This window comes from Galendromus occidentalis, unplaced genomic scaffold (assembly GCF_000255335.2).
Source record: "Galendromus occidentalis unplaced genomic scaffold, Mocc_1.1 scf7180000076336, whole genome shotgun sequence".
In the NCBI taxonomy this organism is placed as follows: domain Eukaryota; kingdom Metazoa; phylum Arthropoda; class Arachnida; order Mesostigmata; family Phytoseiidae; genus Galendromus; species Galendromus occidentalis.
Window position 1 is genome coordinate 484677 of NW_003804325.1, and position 16090 is coordinate 500766.

Consider the following 16090-nt stretch of genomic DNA (forward strand, 5'->3'; position numbering starts at 1 on the left):
CATTCCTCCTTGCAATCGTCGAACGGGACATATCGCCCGCTGCAAGCTCATTCCGACCGCATTTCATCATCTATTCGATGAAAAATCTCAGAATTCAGAAAGAAGAATCGACATTAGAAGACTCGAAAGAACATCATATCATTGAAGTTTCGAATTTTTATTGTATATATATATGCTCTCGCGTGGAAACAACGCAACATTCGGAATATTCAAATATTCACTTTATTCATGAACCGCTTCATGGCCCCCGCTCACGAATCTGACGCGAGCCCAGAAGATTTCCATGTCATAACAACATACTTTTTGGAAGAATGTCCACGATCACACAATTTCAGGAGGAGACAGCTTTCAAGAAATCTGCCTGCCGTACTCCGAGCCTGGAGGCTTAGTGTCGCAAACCTTATTGCTTCGGAAATGGGTGTGCTTGAGTATGATAGAAGTCAGGTTATCCAGCCTCCGCTCCGTATAATGGTTTGACCCCCAAGATACACCCTTCCCTGTTACGCTGAGTGAGCAAAATTCTCGTTCGAGATTGCCATAACCGTATCACGTACAAAAATGACTTAAATGCTCAAAATATAGTGTTGAGAAGGTCGTCATCATGACGCTCAAGATACGCATGAATTGTCCTATTTCAAGTCATGTATACTGCGATGGGAAATATCAACATCACATGTGAACTATTTCTCTCATGCGATCGCGCATTCCGTTTCGTTTGAATAAACTGTAGGGAACTTCCGATCAACAGCGCTAAGATGATAAACCGTACATTGCTTTGATGAGCTCGAGTCGCGATCTCATCCCCTCGATTTCGTTCAATCGGTCATCGCCGGGTTGGTCGTTGCCGGAGGGATTCGGACCGAAAACCTTCGAAATCTCGGTTATTTCATCGCTCGCTGATTTGAGCGCTTCCTCTTCATGTTTGAGCTCTGTATCCACGGTTTCAATGCGTCTTCCGAGCGCATTCATTTCTCCTGGAATACACGTCGAAAATGATCGATCCGACAGTCGTCATTAGATATCCTGATAATCAGTCCTAATGTCTCAGCACTAATTACCTTTATTATTATTAGTACACGATTATCTCAGATATATGACGAGAATTCATTGACATGTTGTCCGGGATGGTCTGCTCATCATTATGAGTCGAACGACACTCACCTTCGGCTCTTTTCAGCTGAACCGACGAAATATTGTGGAGCTCGTTCGCTATTATCCTCAGTCTCATCATTGTGTTCGAGGAGAAACCCGAACCGAAAGACAGGCCGGGATAGCCTTCTGAAGGGGTGCGTGCTTGTCTCTCTTGCCGTCGTTTTTGTTGCGCTGCAAGCTCCTCGGTTTGCATGGAGCTGCACGTTAGGGAGGAGAAATCTTCCTCGGCACCTTCATTCTGAAGTTCGAGAATTGAATATTCGTCAACCTAGACTCCGGGAAGTAGATCTGGGTTTTCGGACTGCGAATGTAACTCACATTCGTTGCGCCATTGGCGGACTTCTCCATTATTGAGCGTTCGATGGGGAGAGCTTCCTCGCATCAATCGAGTGGCCCCTGAACAAAAGCCTTGGAAGAGAAAACAATTGTCGAGTTACCTCACTAACAGTATTTCGATTGCGATGAGGTCGGAAAGTCACCACCGCGACGTCAATCGAGTCGGATGAGTCGATATGTGCTCTTAGAGCGCCTCGATACTTGTCATATTCTCCTTCCGTTTAAACAATATGCCCATGACTCAGAAATCAAGACATCACGTATTGGATCGGAACTTCTCTCAGGGAAGACTTCACACGCTTCGGGGGCGTTCCTCCTTCGCTAACCAAACTCACTCTGCTCATCAACATCTAGTCCGAAGGTGGAACTGCACTATTGGCGACATTTTACTCGGTCGAGTCGCAACTTATTAGTAGTTTGTGATTCTTGTTTATGAGTGGCAAGGAGGTAAGAGACTGTGAACTGCTGACTACTGGAAGTCATGCGTTCTGCTGTTTACAGAGGGCGCTGTGGACAGCCGGCGGCGGCCCGCCCTTCGAAACGAATTGGAATACCGGAAGTTCCTAGTTCTTACGCCTCAGGGTAGCTTGGAGGGAATCTGATTTGAGCCATGCGAGGAAGTAGTCGGACCTGTTCCACAGTCATCGATTGCAAACGATTCATTCCGACAAAGAGTCTCGCTGTCGGCGATACGAGCGGTCGTAGTCATCGCCCGATCGACTTCAGCATTTGGTCAGAGCTCCATCTTCCGACCGCGGGAAACGTCCTTTTCAGGATCGACCTACCATACCTCTGACCTCCGAGTGATATCATGGGTTCGTGTGGCGGTCAGCCACTCTTCCACCTTGGTAAAAACTATCGGATCCGGGCGGTTCAGATCACATCAATATTAGGAGCCAGATCTCCCGGACGGATCGATTCGCGTATGGCTCGTTCAATATAAGGGAGATTTTCGGAAAGCGAGTTGGGTATGATCAGGACGGCTTAGCAGGTGGGCGGCTTGATTAGGTAATTCTTCTTCTCATGGGTCGAGTATGGAGCCATCGAAATCTCGAGAAAGTAGAGGCCCGGAGGCCGGTCAGGGAGTCCTGCCGCGCCGCGTAAAGATGCGGGAAAATCTCATTCAAAATACGGATCGGGCAGCAGCCGTTTCCAGTTGACAGCGTTCGAGATCACGTATACACCGAACAGCTTTCTGGATCATCGCCTCCGTGGCAGCGGGAAACGTCGAAGGGGGAACTCGTGTAGTCGGGCGCAGAGGTCCGAACCGGAGCACGAGCCGGCCTCTCGAAATCACGGTTAACTATCATCAGGGAACGGAGCTTGATTCAAGAGAATAACGTTAGATGATGGTCGGCAACTCATCACAATTCAAGTCCGAGCCGGCACGAGGAAATTTTATGATTTTTATACTTTTTAATTCGATGCGACAAGCTGGTGTCCTGGAGCTTCATCTCGCTCCATTCGACTTTCTTTTTAGGTTTTCAGTCACATCCGACGGGCTGAGACCCTGAGTTCTTGACCCGGTCATGACGCGACAGACAGATATGGTGGCTGAGACTCACAATAATTATTATTTATGGGCACGCTCTAACGCGTCGAGAAATGAGAGTCAACCGGGGTTCTCAGGTCTTTTGAGGTGCCGAGAATGCTACTGAGAAAGGAAGATAAGACTTTATGCCATCGGCTCAAGCTGGGTAAAACTGGAACGTCGCTGGGTAAAATGCAGTATGGGCGCCCCGCAAGTTGTCCCGGTGGGTTCACTGTTTTCTGGCTTTCATAGGATTCGAAAAATCCGATGTCTTCACTTTCTGATCGATGGGGAGTGGGGGAGCGCTGCTACTGTGATTCGAGGCTGAGTAGTCGAATCACGAGAGCGCAACAGTTGAGATTCGGGCCAATCAAGATCCCCTTCGACAACAGGACAGACTTCCCGCGGATCCCGTTGTAGGAAGGCGCTAGAAGTAGAGCGTTCAGCGATCGTGCAAGAAGTTCACTGGTCGCTATTAATTCCGCTCACCGCGAATTTTCAATCGATCTTGGGATATCTCGAGTCGTATCCAGGCATCGTTCGACGGAATTTTCAGGACTTTGCTCGCGCAGTTTCCCGCCGGATTAGAAGAATCTCTCTGTATACGGAATCGAAAAGTTGGCATGATAGGGCGCCTATGAGAATGTCAGCGGCGCGCGGTATCCTGCAGACGGCAGAAAAAAAACGGCTCAAACACCTCTAGCGAGGCTCTACGAAGATAATTTAATTTCGAATATCGTGCATCCCAACGGCAGAGCTGTGATAGGAAAGCAGCGGAGTCGTCTGTTGCTCTCCGTTTGCATCTCTGACAGGGTGTCGCCATCTGTGCGTTTTGCCAGTCGAAGCTGGAGGTCCGCTTGCTTGCTAAACAGCAGCAGCTGCTCAACTGACTGAACCCGCCGATTGAACGAGTTCCAAACGTGGGAGGAGCTCGCCATTTGTGAAGTACATACCCAAGTCTCCACATAAGACTGTAGCAGCACGGCGGACCCTTGCCTCTCTATTGTCACGCGGCGAGCCGTGACTTAGCCTCGTTTTCATAGAATGAAAGGTTCGCACAACAACGTTACGCACGTCTTGAAGCGGTCCACGTTGAAGATAACTTCAACGATTCCTCGGACAGTGCAATGCACCGGCCAGCATGAAAAACTTGTATCTGTGATCCAGCGGCGAAAATCGAGAGTTCAATAGGAAATGTCATCGCGCCCTTGCTCAAGATGTCAACCGAGAATACCCATAGACGTGAGTATCGAGTTTTCTGTGGATCAGCCTCCGCGCTAAAGCGTTCCCCGACGACCCCAACGGAGTGTTCCGCGCTTCTCGCTGGGGACCAGTTTGTCGCGTAACCTCGTGTCGGAACCTATAACTCCGAGGCGACGAGACCTCTGACAGTATGATATGTGTGATCCCAGAGCGCTGATACCGTTAGCTCTGCAGAGTTTACGACCGTGCGCCACGGCAGGACGCGTCAAACGAATTGCAAAGCGAGTCGCGAAGCACGTCCAGGACATTTTCACAGCCGAGTTCCGAGGAGTTCTGAACATCGATTACGCTGCTTATGTTTCTCCCCTTCGTAGACAGATCCCGAACGCCAGCGTTCATCTTTGGATTACTCGGAGCTGGGCGAGAAAAGTGAACCGCGCCTCTCTTATTCAGCTTGTGCTACCAAGCGTGTTGTCGCCGGCCGATCGGTGCCTTTCTGTGGCTCCCTCATTCTCGAATACTTTGACCGCTTACGGTACCGCGAGCATTGTGGGATCTACCCTATTTTTCTTCTGCAAGCGCAAAATGAGATCGAATCCGTCCTCCCGGGAAGATATATGATAAAAATCGATCAGGAGAAGCTTGCGCTACGAGCTCCACAGCTCCTGTTCCCTCCGAGCAAAATAGTGAATATACGTGTGTAAGAATACGTGCTAGGAGTCCACGCTCGATTTCGAGGAGCCCTCCTGAAGGAAGCTAGGTGATTCTCGAGAGACCCGATTGGCTCGGACGGAGTTATTAGGCCGATTTCGAGCTTTAATAATACGCACGAGAGCGTGAAAGCGAGAAACACGCCACTACGCTCACCGTCCTTGTTACCTTGGAGGGTGTTTGTTCTTTGCGGAACGATCTCTCTCGATTACCCTCCTCTCCGTGCGATGTGATTCGTTGGATTAACGGGGCGCAAAACAAGGTAATACGCCGCATCGGTGTAGCTCCGAATCGGGTGAATAGTTGAGACGAGCGGCCTCATTAATAACTTGTCGACAGAAAGCGATAGCAGACACGAATCTTAAGCTCACCATTGTCCAAGAAGCGGAGAGCGGCTATGGAATTGGATTATTAGCTCTTAGATAAATCTCGAGCAACGCCCGTCTTTGCCCTCACTGGCGGGATAAAGCGGGGTGGCGGTAACGAGTTCTGACGATTCGTTCGATGGCCGAAGAGGGGACGAGCTCCAGGATGGAGGATCCTAACGACAGATTCAAACTTGTCGACAATTCGCAGAGTGCCAGTCACGCGATGTTCTGGAAAACCAAACTCGGAGTGCTCATTATAGTCACGATTTTCTGCACGGTAATTCTCCTGATAAGCAGCTCGCTTATGTTCTCAGGTGTGGCCAAATTGAGGTAAGTAATTGCCATCTACAGAAGAGGGTATAGGCTCCCGAGGGCGGTATTCCTTCGCGGGGCATACCTGCTCATATCTTCGGCCAAATCGAAGAATCGCGAATAAGGATCACCAAATTTTCGTGGTCTTCCTCCACAGCAAGTACGAAGACACCTTGAAATCCCTTGAGGATGAAATCCGGAACAACAGTGCGACAACGACCCCCAGCCCGACGGGGCACACAACTGTCAACCCGCCCGAGCCTTCCACTGTCACTCCGCCGGCAGCTACATGTCCCGCCAGCATTGAGGACAAAGAAAAATTCGATTGTCAACCCGAAGGCGAACCGAATGAGTCAACGTGAGAGTTCGCCTATCAGGAGCGCTTGATTCCAGAAGAAAAATGGGGGTGGCGGCTGATTTCGAAGAACCTAATATATTCTATTCGGCTCGCGCTCCATCAGATGTCTCGCTCGCGGCTGCTGTTGGATGGCAAACGAGCAGAAGAAGCCAACCTACCTCGTGCCGGCACCAGTTAACGTACCACAGTGCTTCTTCCCGGCTGGATTCGTGGGGTATCGGACGGATAAAGTCGCACATCGCGCCGACGGGCTCGATATAACCCTGACCCGTCAGTATTCATCAGGACCGCTGCAAGATGAGGCGGCGCTGCTAGTTCAGGTCTTCAACTACGATTACAACACCGCCCGCATCACGGTAATTCAAATCTCCCTGCCCGGGATTCTACCATTTGCTGAGATGAAATCGGTTCCTACGCGGAGCTCGGACGAGCGCACCGGTTCTACTCTCCTTTCTGTTCCTACCTAGATCAAAAGCGTCTACAGAGACCGATGGATCCCACCGGTCCCACCGATCGCCGAGCAGAGCACTCAACGCGATGTTGGCTACAAGGTTGAATTGGATGAGAATCAGAGGATTCTTTCGGTATACCGCCTGAAAGACATGAAGAAAGAGGACACGCCAATGTGAGTACATATTCGACCTGGAAACTCTCATCTGATTGGAAAGTTTCAAGTCGATGTTAGAGCAGTTCTTCACCGAAGAGTTTCGAGTCATGCGGATTTTCTGTCTTCACTAGTTTCTCCATAAACCTCGCTACTCTGATCTTCGCCGACCAATACATTCAAATCACCGATACGCTCCCGTCCGATGCCGTTTACGGTCTCGGGGACATGAAAGGTCCGCTGAAGCACAACATCAATTGGACTCGACGCATGCTGTACAACAAAGATCTGCCCCCGCGGGTGAGTCTCGGTCCGACTCGATGAGATAGCATCGTGACAACAATGACGCGACGCAATCGCTTGCTGATGTCCACCATCCACAGCCCAACCGAGCTCTCTACGGTGCGCATCCCTTCATGATGAACTTCAACAAAAACAATCTCGCCAACGGAGTGTTCCTGAAAAACAGCAATGCGATGGGTGAGAGGGCAACGATGGGCTGCTCCATGGACAGACTTCCCGGATCTCGGTGGAAACATTCGATATTTTCCGAAACCGCTTCGCGCTGAGAGATTCTGTCTTCCAGACGTTGTTCTGCAGCCTAAACCCGCAGCGACCTTCCGAACAATTGGTGGAATCCTCGACTTCTTCGTGTTCATCGGTCCAACTCCCACTGAAGTTTTCTCCCAGTATCAGAAGCTGATCGGCTTGCCCGCAATGGTCCCGTACTGGAGCTTGGGCTTCCATTTATGTCGCTATGGTATCTGGACACTGAACGCGACCAAAGAAGTTTACGAACGGAACGTTGCTAAAAGAATTCCCTTGGTAAGACGTCGGAAGCAGAATGGCTTACCGATTTTGCTGGAAATTTTTCCGATACCGATACTTCTACGAGGTAGCATTGCGGAAGATCGCTTTGGATTCATCTTGCAGGAGGCTCAATGGAACGACATCGACTACATGGAAAACTACAACATGTTCACCTACGGGAAAGAGAACTTCGGTGGTCTCCCTGAGTTCATCGACCAGATTCACAAGGATGGACGGAAATACGTCATGATTTTCGTACGTGGTCATCCACTTCTCTGCTCATTGCCTTCTTCTACGTATCGAAACGCTGAATTTCAATCGACGCGGTACGAAATTGTGAACTAGGCTTGAGACCTGATTCTATCGGGCTCGTTTCAGGATCCTGCGGTCTCAGGCAGTGAGAAAGAGGGCACATACCTTCCGTACGATCGAGGAGTTGAGATGGATATTTTCGTCAAGAATATCTCGAACGTCATCGTCCCGTACAAAGTGTGGAACTTGAAGACATCGATCTTCCCCGATTTCTCTCATCCAAAAATCGACCAATATTGGACGGAGATGTTCCAAGATTTCTACGACAGACAGGGTGTCCACTTCGACGGGGCGTGGATCGTGAGTTTCAACACAATGTTCCCGCGTCCCAGCCCTCTTCAGAGAATCTCTTGGCAGCGCGCGAGGATTCCTCAATCTCTTATCCATCCCTCCCCCAGGATATGAATGAGCCATCGAACCAGAAGAACGGGACCCTAGAGAACACGTGTCCGAAGACCAAGTTCGATTTCCCGCCGATCGAAATCGGTGGCGAAAGAATCTTCACGTACACGACGTGCCCTTCCGATAAGATGTACCTGAGCAACTTCTACGACTTGCACAACCTTTACGCTCATCTGGAAGCCCGCGCAACCTACAAGTACGACCGACGATACCCCGTCAGGCTGTGTGGTGTCGAGATCACCTTGAGCGAGACGGATTTCCGGAGAGAACGAGTTCATGCTTTTCAGGGCTCTGACCACGATCCGACCGAACAAGCGACCCTTGATCATTTCGAGATCATCATCGCCAGGTCAGGGTCTCTGGAGTGGACATTGGACCGGTGACATCGACTCGAGCTGGATTGATATGCAGCAGTCCGTCACCGACATCATGAACTTCGCCATGTTCGGCATGCCCATGCTGGGAGCTGATATTTGTGGTTTCCAGTTTAACACCACCGATGAGCTTTGCGCCAGATGGCAGGCTCTGGGCGCGTTCTATCCGTTCAGTCGGAACCACAACGACATCTTGCGAAGAGTGAGTGATCAGTCAAGATAGAGATGCCGGGACACTTAAATACCCCCCCCCCCCCTATCCCGGTATGGATTCCGAGCTCAATCGTTGAGTGCGTTTGACTGAAGGAACGGATAGAGCGAGGGAGAGAGGTATATCGATCCTTGTCTTGCCCCCTCCGTAGGATCAGGACCCAGGCGCTATGGATGAGGTAACGATCGCCGCGACGATCAACTCACTCCAGAAGAAGTATCGCTTCGCTCCGTACCTGTACACATTATTCTACCGCGCGCACACGGACGGAGAGACGGTCTTCAGAGCGATGATGTTCAAGTAGGATCAACTCTTAGATGACTCGTGCCGATTGAGAATCTCTCAGAATCCTGAGGCGGTCGACTGAAGAATTCCTGTCTTCTTCCAGCTTCCCCCAGGATCCTGCGACCCACGCAATCGAGGATCAATTCATGTGGGGAGACGGCTTGCTGATCGCTCCCGCTCTGCGAGAAGTGAGTTTTCGAGCCTATTCCTGAGAATACTCGTAGACTCGTTCTTAGGTTCGATAGGGATCACGTCCGGCTGCCGACTCCTTGTGATGAGTTATTTGTTTTTGTTGTTGACTAAACGAATCCGCTTCTTCGACCAGAATCAAACGGAGGTGACCCCGTACCTCCCGGCTGGGGTATGGTACCACTACAACGACGACGGGAAGGAAATCAGGAAGGAAAATGGTGGCAAAGAAACTTTCCCGGCGCCTCTGGACGACATCCATCTTCTGATTCGAGGCGGAGCCATTCTTCCAGGTATGCCTCTTGAAATATCTTTGCCCTCTGGCTCATGAACCTTGTCGTGAGGATATTCGATGGCTCAATCTCCGAACTCACACCGTGCAGGGCAAGAAACCTTGGGAGACAACCTCTCGAACAACCGCAAGGAAGGGTTCTACCTCTACGTGGCGCCCGACGTGAACGAATTCGCCGTGGGGGAACTCTTCTGGGACGACGGAGAAATGCTCGGTACGTTCTGCGATGAGCCGAAGAAGCTCATCGATAGGTTGAGCGCACCTTCGATTCAGCGGCGATATCCTTTGCTCACGTACCCTTCAATTCCATAGACTCGGACCTGAAAGGGGAATACTCTCTCGTCAAGTTCACCTACAGTCATAGAACTCTGACAATAAACGCTGAGAAAGCGAATTACTCCGCCGAACCCATGCTGGTGAGTATCTGCTTCGAGCAACGTGGCCATCAGCTCGCAGAGAATTCGAGGAATTTCACAAACTGATCTTTCCCTCGCAGCTCAAAACAATTTACGTGTTCGGAATATCGACGATGCCCACCACGATGTGGATCAACGGCGAGACGGTCAACAAGATGAGCGACTTTGTAAAATACAGGCCGGAATCCAAGGTAAACAGACTTCAAGCGATCCCATTACGAATCTCACGGGTCGCATGAGGACCGCGGGATATCCGTACACTGAGGGAGTCCGATCCAGCGGTCCTCTGAGCGCCACGTTTTACGAGAAGATCCGTCGTATGAGATGACAGATGACTCCTGTCTGGCTCGAAGATTTTGAAGCCAGGTTGCATACTGGTCGATAATTGTCTCAATGGATAGCTCACCGACAAATATTCTTCCAGCGCCTTGAAATTATCGGAATGTCGATCGAGATGCTTGGGAAGCCGACAACGATCACCTTTGTCTAAATATATATCAGTCATTGTTGAGCATGAGAGGAAAATAAAGTGATTTCCTTTGTAATTATATACGCTTAGCCAAGGCGTCGGTGTCTTCCAGTGATTCGAGATTTCCTGTTCTCTGACATCGACGGGTCAAGGGGAGAAAAATGAGTGGCCGCAGGGCGCGAAGGAGGAAAAATAAGCCGCCGGTAGAAGACTTCTAACCTAAGCATGGGAATCCAACTGAACACAAAACGACCAAGAACTCTGATCGCGCGTGTCTGTGGAATATCTGAAGCTATGTGTCGAGTCTCGGGCTTACTACTCCTCCGCGGTGAATCGAACTCTGACGGCCGTTCTCAGGAGCAGCAGATCGCCCTGCTCCTGATTGAAGAGAGAAGTCGATTTCTACCCTAAGTCCCAGGAATTCTCCCGTTCGAGAAGAGTCTCCGTTGCGGGTATCCGCTTCGAACTCCGACAGGGTCCACGTACAAGTTTCCGTGCGTTCTCTCTCACCGTGAGCGAAGCTCTCCGGGAAGACGATGAGCTGATGTCTCATTCTCGGAACGCCGCGGCATCGACGGATCCACGGAGTCTCATCCTGGAAGCAGCTCAATGCGGTTTTTGCTCTCGGGCCACCGCTGTTCGATCAGCAGCCCGTGCTCGATGAGTCTTGGTCCCGATGCGATCCCGAATCCCGATGACTGCATCTCTGCAGAGCGCACGATTCAAATACCGGCGCCAAAAGGGTCTCATCGCTGTCAACAAACCCCTCCGCTTGCGACTTCTCCTCTGGGTCGGGGAGGAGGAGCCAGAGCACCTTCTGACAGTGCATATCGGCTCAGCTCGCACACGGCCGGTACAGGTCCAGGAGGCGCTCTCCTCTCGAATTTGTACAGGTCGGTCTCTCTTCGTGACATCGGTCATGGCTCAAAGAATCATCTGCGTCTGAGGCTCAGTGCGCACAGCGGGCATCGCTTCATCTGTGTACAGGCACTAGCCCTGTATCCAATCAGCTGATCCTTGCAGAATCACCTACGGAAGGCGACCAACGTGTCGCGTTGCCGTGTGAGTCTGCTCGCAGCGTCGATCGTCATCCGGCTCTACGAAATCGTAGAAGAGATTTACCTCTAAACGGCCCCAGCTGAATTCCCGGTGGAGGGCGCAGAAACCTCAGAAGTGCTTCCTCCGACCCCAGTGCCCTGTAAATGAAGGTGTTCGCCGCAGCCCGTTGTCGGAAAATCATCAGTGTACTTCAGCGCGGGAAACCCCGGGTCTCGGACGCGGAGAGAAACTCCGCGTAGGGCTCTGGCGATACTCTGATGTGCGGACGTCCTCCGGGGAGTTAAGGTGAGCGAGAATTTTATTTTGGGATATTTGAGCTCTCTGGCTGATTTTTCTCATGCTCTGAGGCTCTTAGTCTAAGCTCAGGGTCCGAAGCTCCTAGCTATAATGAGAGCCTCATCATTTGCGTCCGTATTCCCGAGTCACTCTAAGGATCTTTCTCCGATGTCGGCAACTACGTTAATAGGGAAGTAACTGCTGGGAGCCGAAGTTATCGAAGGAATCGGAAGTTCCGGTAGCGGCATCTCAGCGAAACCCTAAGCGCCACGTCGGCGTCGTATGTCAGCTTTCGCTTCATCGCCAGGTTTTCACAGGACGCCACCGTACACGTTGGAACTCAAATGGATCTCTCTGGAACCTTGAACGTCCAATAGGGAACTGATCGGTGGAATTCGGAGCCATGAGCCGCAACGGCGGAGCTCTACTCCTCTTCACGGGTTTCGTCGTTTGCATTCTGCTGATGTCGATAGGGGATCAAAGAAGTCGACAAGTTCAGGCAGAGCCAAGTTCCGCTGCCCCGAAGAACGGGCATACCGTCTTCCCCGATGATCGATACCGGAGGCTACATCACTTCGTTCAGGTTCGTTCGCTCGAGCACTGGTCAGCAGACCCGGGGATCATTTGGAGTGGTGTAATTTAGATTGGTCATGATCACCATCTTCATGCAGTTCTTGTCTTCCGCAGGTCACCGATCTTCACGTAAGCATGTACCGAGATTCTGATCGACTGAAAGACTTCTCAAATTTCATAGAAGAGACGCTCCTCCAAGTCATCAAGCCCCCAGTGGTCATCATGTCAGGTGAGTCGGATCAAGATCGAGGGGAAGACGCCGAGATTTCTTCCACGGATTACGAGTCGCCTTAATCAGCTCAAGACTTGAATTCCATTCTCCAGGTGACATCGTCGACTCTCTGGGCGCTTCGTTCATGTCGTCAGAGCAGAATCTCAAAGAATGGCTCGCTTATCGGAAAATTCTAGACGACACCAAGGTGACGGAGAAAATCACTTGGCTGGATATCCGCGGAAATCATGGTGAGCTCCAAGGCCCTGTCAGAGCTCGGGATCGAAATAATCGGATTGTTGTCGATCCTTCAGAACAGCAGGTGAACTCTTTGATTTCGCGCTCCAGATAACCTCAACCTCGAATCTGTGACCGCGGAGAACAACTACTATCGGAAGTACAGCGTGCGCGGTCCGCAGAACAATTACTCGTACAAATATATTTACGACAAAGACGACGAAAAAATCGCGTTCGTGGGCGTAGACACCTGCATGGATCCCGGTGAGTGTCATGACGTTAAATTTATCGTTTGGTCTGTTTGGCCTGAGAAGCCGAGCTAGACTGACCGAGAATTCTCAATCCTTCAGGTTCTCGACGACCGTTCAACTTTTTCGGTCATCTCACCAGGGAGAGATTCGATGAAGTAATGCGGCTGAAGGAGGAAACTTCGGCGACCAATTACACGATATGGTTCGGTCATCATCCGTCCAGCGTCGTTTTTGGCCGGAGCAAACAGGGATTGTCTTTCAGAGATGTTTTTGCGTAAGTCGCCAGCGGTTTCCGCCAAGCACCATAGTCCATAGTATGATGAGCTTCCGACCTTCGGAGTTTGTTGGAGACTTCGATCTAAAGTCGAGCTTGCGTCATTTTAGGAACTCGGGACCGTATCTCTGCGGACACTACCACACGGTTTTCAACGTCGCAAACGAAATGTATTACATGCATACCGGCAATGCGTTGGAGTTGGAACTCGGGGACTTCAAGAAGAACCGGAAATATCGCATCCTTTCATATGACAACGGCTTGTTGAATTTCGTTGACGTTCGGTTCGGGAAATTCCCCGTCATTCTGGTCACTAACCCGAAGAACGCGCTGTATCATATGCCCGAGTACGAGCCTCTCTACAGAATAGCTCAATCAACACACATCCGAGTTTTGGTTTTCTCCGACGAAGCAGACATGGACGTGAGTTTCCTCCGCCACTAGATAAAAGCTGATGAAACTCATGTTCTCTTTCCGAGAGCGTTCCCGAAAGAATCCTCTCGCCAGGAAGAGCCGGAACCCAGAGACGTCGAAACGAGATCATAAATATTTTTGTGAATTCCAGGTGAAAGTCAAGTTAAACGATGAAGAGGAACAATTCCTCACCCGAGTGGACAAGACTCCGCTCTTCATATTCAAGTGGAATTCGTCAAAGTACGCGCACGGATTGCATCGAATCCAAGTCGCTGCAGAAGTAAGGTCACAAGCCGGATATCGCTCCGAGAAAACTGACGCGGGCTCTCTCAGTTCGGAATCCGAGAATTCCGTTCCCGTGGTTGTATTCATGATGCGTGCCCTCTTTTCCAGGATGGTCAGGGCCGGAAGAATTCTGTCTCGTTCCAGTTCAGCGTAGACGGCTCTCGTCCGAGTTTCAATCTTATTCCGAGAATAGTGCTCAGCTTAGGTCGAGACTCTTTCATATTTGGATACGCAATCCTCACAGTTATTAGCCTGGGTCCTCTCGTCTTCCTACGTTACCGCTACGGTGCAAAAATAGGTGACTGCACCACTTCACTGTCCCATCGTCCTATGAAACCGAGTCTACCAGATTTCATTCGATCTTTTGTTCGATGCTTGTCTCCTCCCGGCTGGAGAGCTCATCCCAATTCGTGCCTTTTAGGTCGATTATTATCTCGTGAAGGGAGCTCCCAGTGGCGATCTCGACTCATGTTCCAGCTGGCACTGCTAGCATCTATCGACAGACTGCTCTTCCCACTGATCATATTCCCATTCTACGTAGCTTTCGGTATGTACACGGAGCGCCCCTCGACGAGTTATTTCAATCAGCTGCCTCATGGTGGATGACCGCGGGTCTGATATCTCACCTTTTGGCAGGTCCCTGGTTCGCAGGTTTCATGGTAGCCAAGCATCTCTCAATCTGCTTCATGTGGGGCTCTTATGTCAATGCCTCCTTTATACCTGGGGGGATTATCCACATGTACGCTGTTATCCTCGTAAGTTCGGGGATCATCTGCCCACCACCGGATGTTCGGTCGTTGTTCCAGAATTCGATGGAGTGCAGAATAGATTAGTCTCATCGATACGAGAGATGTTTTCTCTTCCAGCTTTTCGTATATTTCCTTCCCTTCATCGTTCTACTTTCTTCCCGAGTGCTCACAACATATGCACAACATTTCCAACCTACTCTCTGTGAGGATAGAGTTGTTAAAGCCCTCAGGACGCTGAGCCTGTTCTGCCTCGTAGTCTATCAGCTCGTGTGGGCGTCTTGGTTCTGGTTCGCGTTCGGATGGACCGCGGTCGTATTCGGTTTGTATTCATAGGACTATAAACGGGCAATCTTCATACTCGAAGATTCCCAGAAGGGAAATCCCTGATACACTTTGCCCTCTTTTCAGGATTCGTTCCCACCGGGGGTCTGATCTTCACGGCGGTTCTGTGGAGAATGGCGACTGTATTACCTCGGAACATATTCTGCTTAACTCGGGAAGATAATCGAGCGATTACGAATTCTTCTCTCCTCACGGGCAGCACCGAAAACCCAGAAGCCGGAGAAGATCAATCACTTGTTACTTCCGAACAAGTGAAGCTCAATCTGAAGGACAACTAGATACGTAGTTTGAAACATGCAAAATGACAACTAGATTAAGGCTCAGTGTAGGGAGTCCGATGCAAAAGGTTCCGAAACTCTCCCAGTCGACCCTGGGAGCGTACATGCAGGCATTTGTCTCTCCGCCTGACAAATGTTCCGGTTGGAACAGCGATTCCGAAGTTCCATGAGCTCATGGATGCAATATTTCTGGAGTTTCCGCGGATCTTCTGAATCTTGGGATATATTCTTCCAAGCTGCAGCTATAAAGGAACCTCGAAAAAGGAAACCTATTCCAGTCAGAAGTGCAATCAATCCAGAGAACAAATTTTGCATAGATCACAGAAATGTTTCGCCTTACGGTCAGGAGGGGCTAGCTTCAGAAGAGTTGGCCAGGATGAGCTTTCTGATTTAATTGCAGTATTCTAGGAGACTCTCCATCGTAAGAAAAAGGTTCATCATCTCTGGTTGACCTGGGGAGTCAAATGATCATAGCGTAGATGATAGATGCGAGGCTCTATTATATACTGTATCTGGACCTCCTGATGCGCTGCCAACGATTCGCCTATGGAGCGTATCCTGTTCTTGAGTTTGAAGCAATATACTTTCCAGTCGCCATCGCCTCGCTGAGGAATCGATTTTGCTGCTCGTAGATTTCTGATGGCACCCCTTCACCGAAGAGCCCCGCAGAATGATTCGGATCTTCCTCATTTGCAGAAGAAAAATCTGAGCGAGCGCTATCGTTAGTGAGAGCTCGGGACAGAGCCTCGGTCGAATTCGGACGCATTGCAAGGATATGAAGAGACAGGATTCTAGCGATCGACTGA

At 50.3% G+C, this 16090-nt stretch overlaps 3 protein-coding genes across 3 annotated transcripts; 2 read left to right on the forward strand and 1 right to left on the reverse strand.

Annotated features, from left to right (window-relative positions):
• Nucleotides 1-280: 280 nt before the first annotated feature.
• Nucleotides 281-1912, reverse strand: LOC100899817 (uncharacterized). The gene is made up of 4 exons (XM_003738835.2): nt 1824-1912; nt 1471-1560; nt 1162-1390; nt 281-974 (listed from the first exon to the last, which is right to left on the reverse strand). The coding sequence occupies exons 2-4, from the start codon at nt 1498-1500 to the stop codon at nt 751-753; spliced, it is 483 nt and encodes a 160-aa protein (XP_003738883.1). The 5' UTR covers nt 1501-1560; nt 1824-1912; the 3' UTR covers nt 281-750.
• A 3475-nt stretch (nt 1913-5387) lies between these two features.
• LOC100899953 (lysosomal alpha-glucosidase) lies at nt 5388-10424 on the forward strand. Its single transcript, XM_003738836.1, has 18 exons — nt 5388-5631; nt 5771-5971; nt 6075-6327; nt 6439-6596; nt 6710-6875; nt 6959-7055; nt 7162-7400; nt 7509-7640; nt 7764-7997; nt 8096-8295; nt 8387-8675; nt 8836-8984; nt 9073-9157; nt 9295-9451; nt 9542-9664; nt 9763-9866; nt 9947-10057; nt 10291-10424. The coding sequence occupies exons 1-18, from the start codon at nt 5438-5440 to the stop codon at nt 10354-10356; spliced, it is 2958 nt and encodes a 985-aa protein (XP_003738884.1). The 5' UTR covers nt 5388-5437; the 3' UTR covers nt 10357-10424.
• A 774-nt stretch (nt 10425-11198) lies between these two features.
• Nucleotides 11199-15284, forward strand: LOC100905657 (transmembrane protein 62). Its single transcript, XM_018641855.1, has 13 exons — nt 11199-11679; nt 11988-12253; nt 12358-12472; nt 12568-12705; nt 12803-12955; nt 13042-13216; nt 13327-13639; nt 13782-13910; nt 14024-14213; nt 14337-14462; nt 14552-14670; nt 14782-14983; nt 15073-15284. The coding sequence occupies exons 2-13, from the start codon at nt 12074-12076 to the stop codon at nt 15282-15284; spliced, it is 2052 nt and encodes a 683-aa protein (XP_018497371.1). The 5' UTR covers nt 11199-11679; nt 11988-12073.
• Nucleotides 15285-16090: the final 806 nt, after the last annotated feature.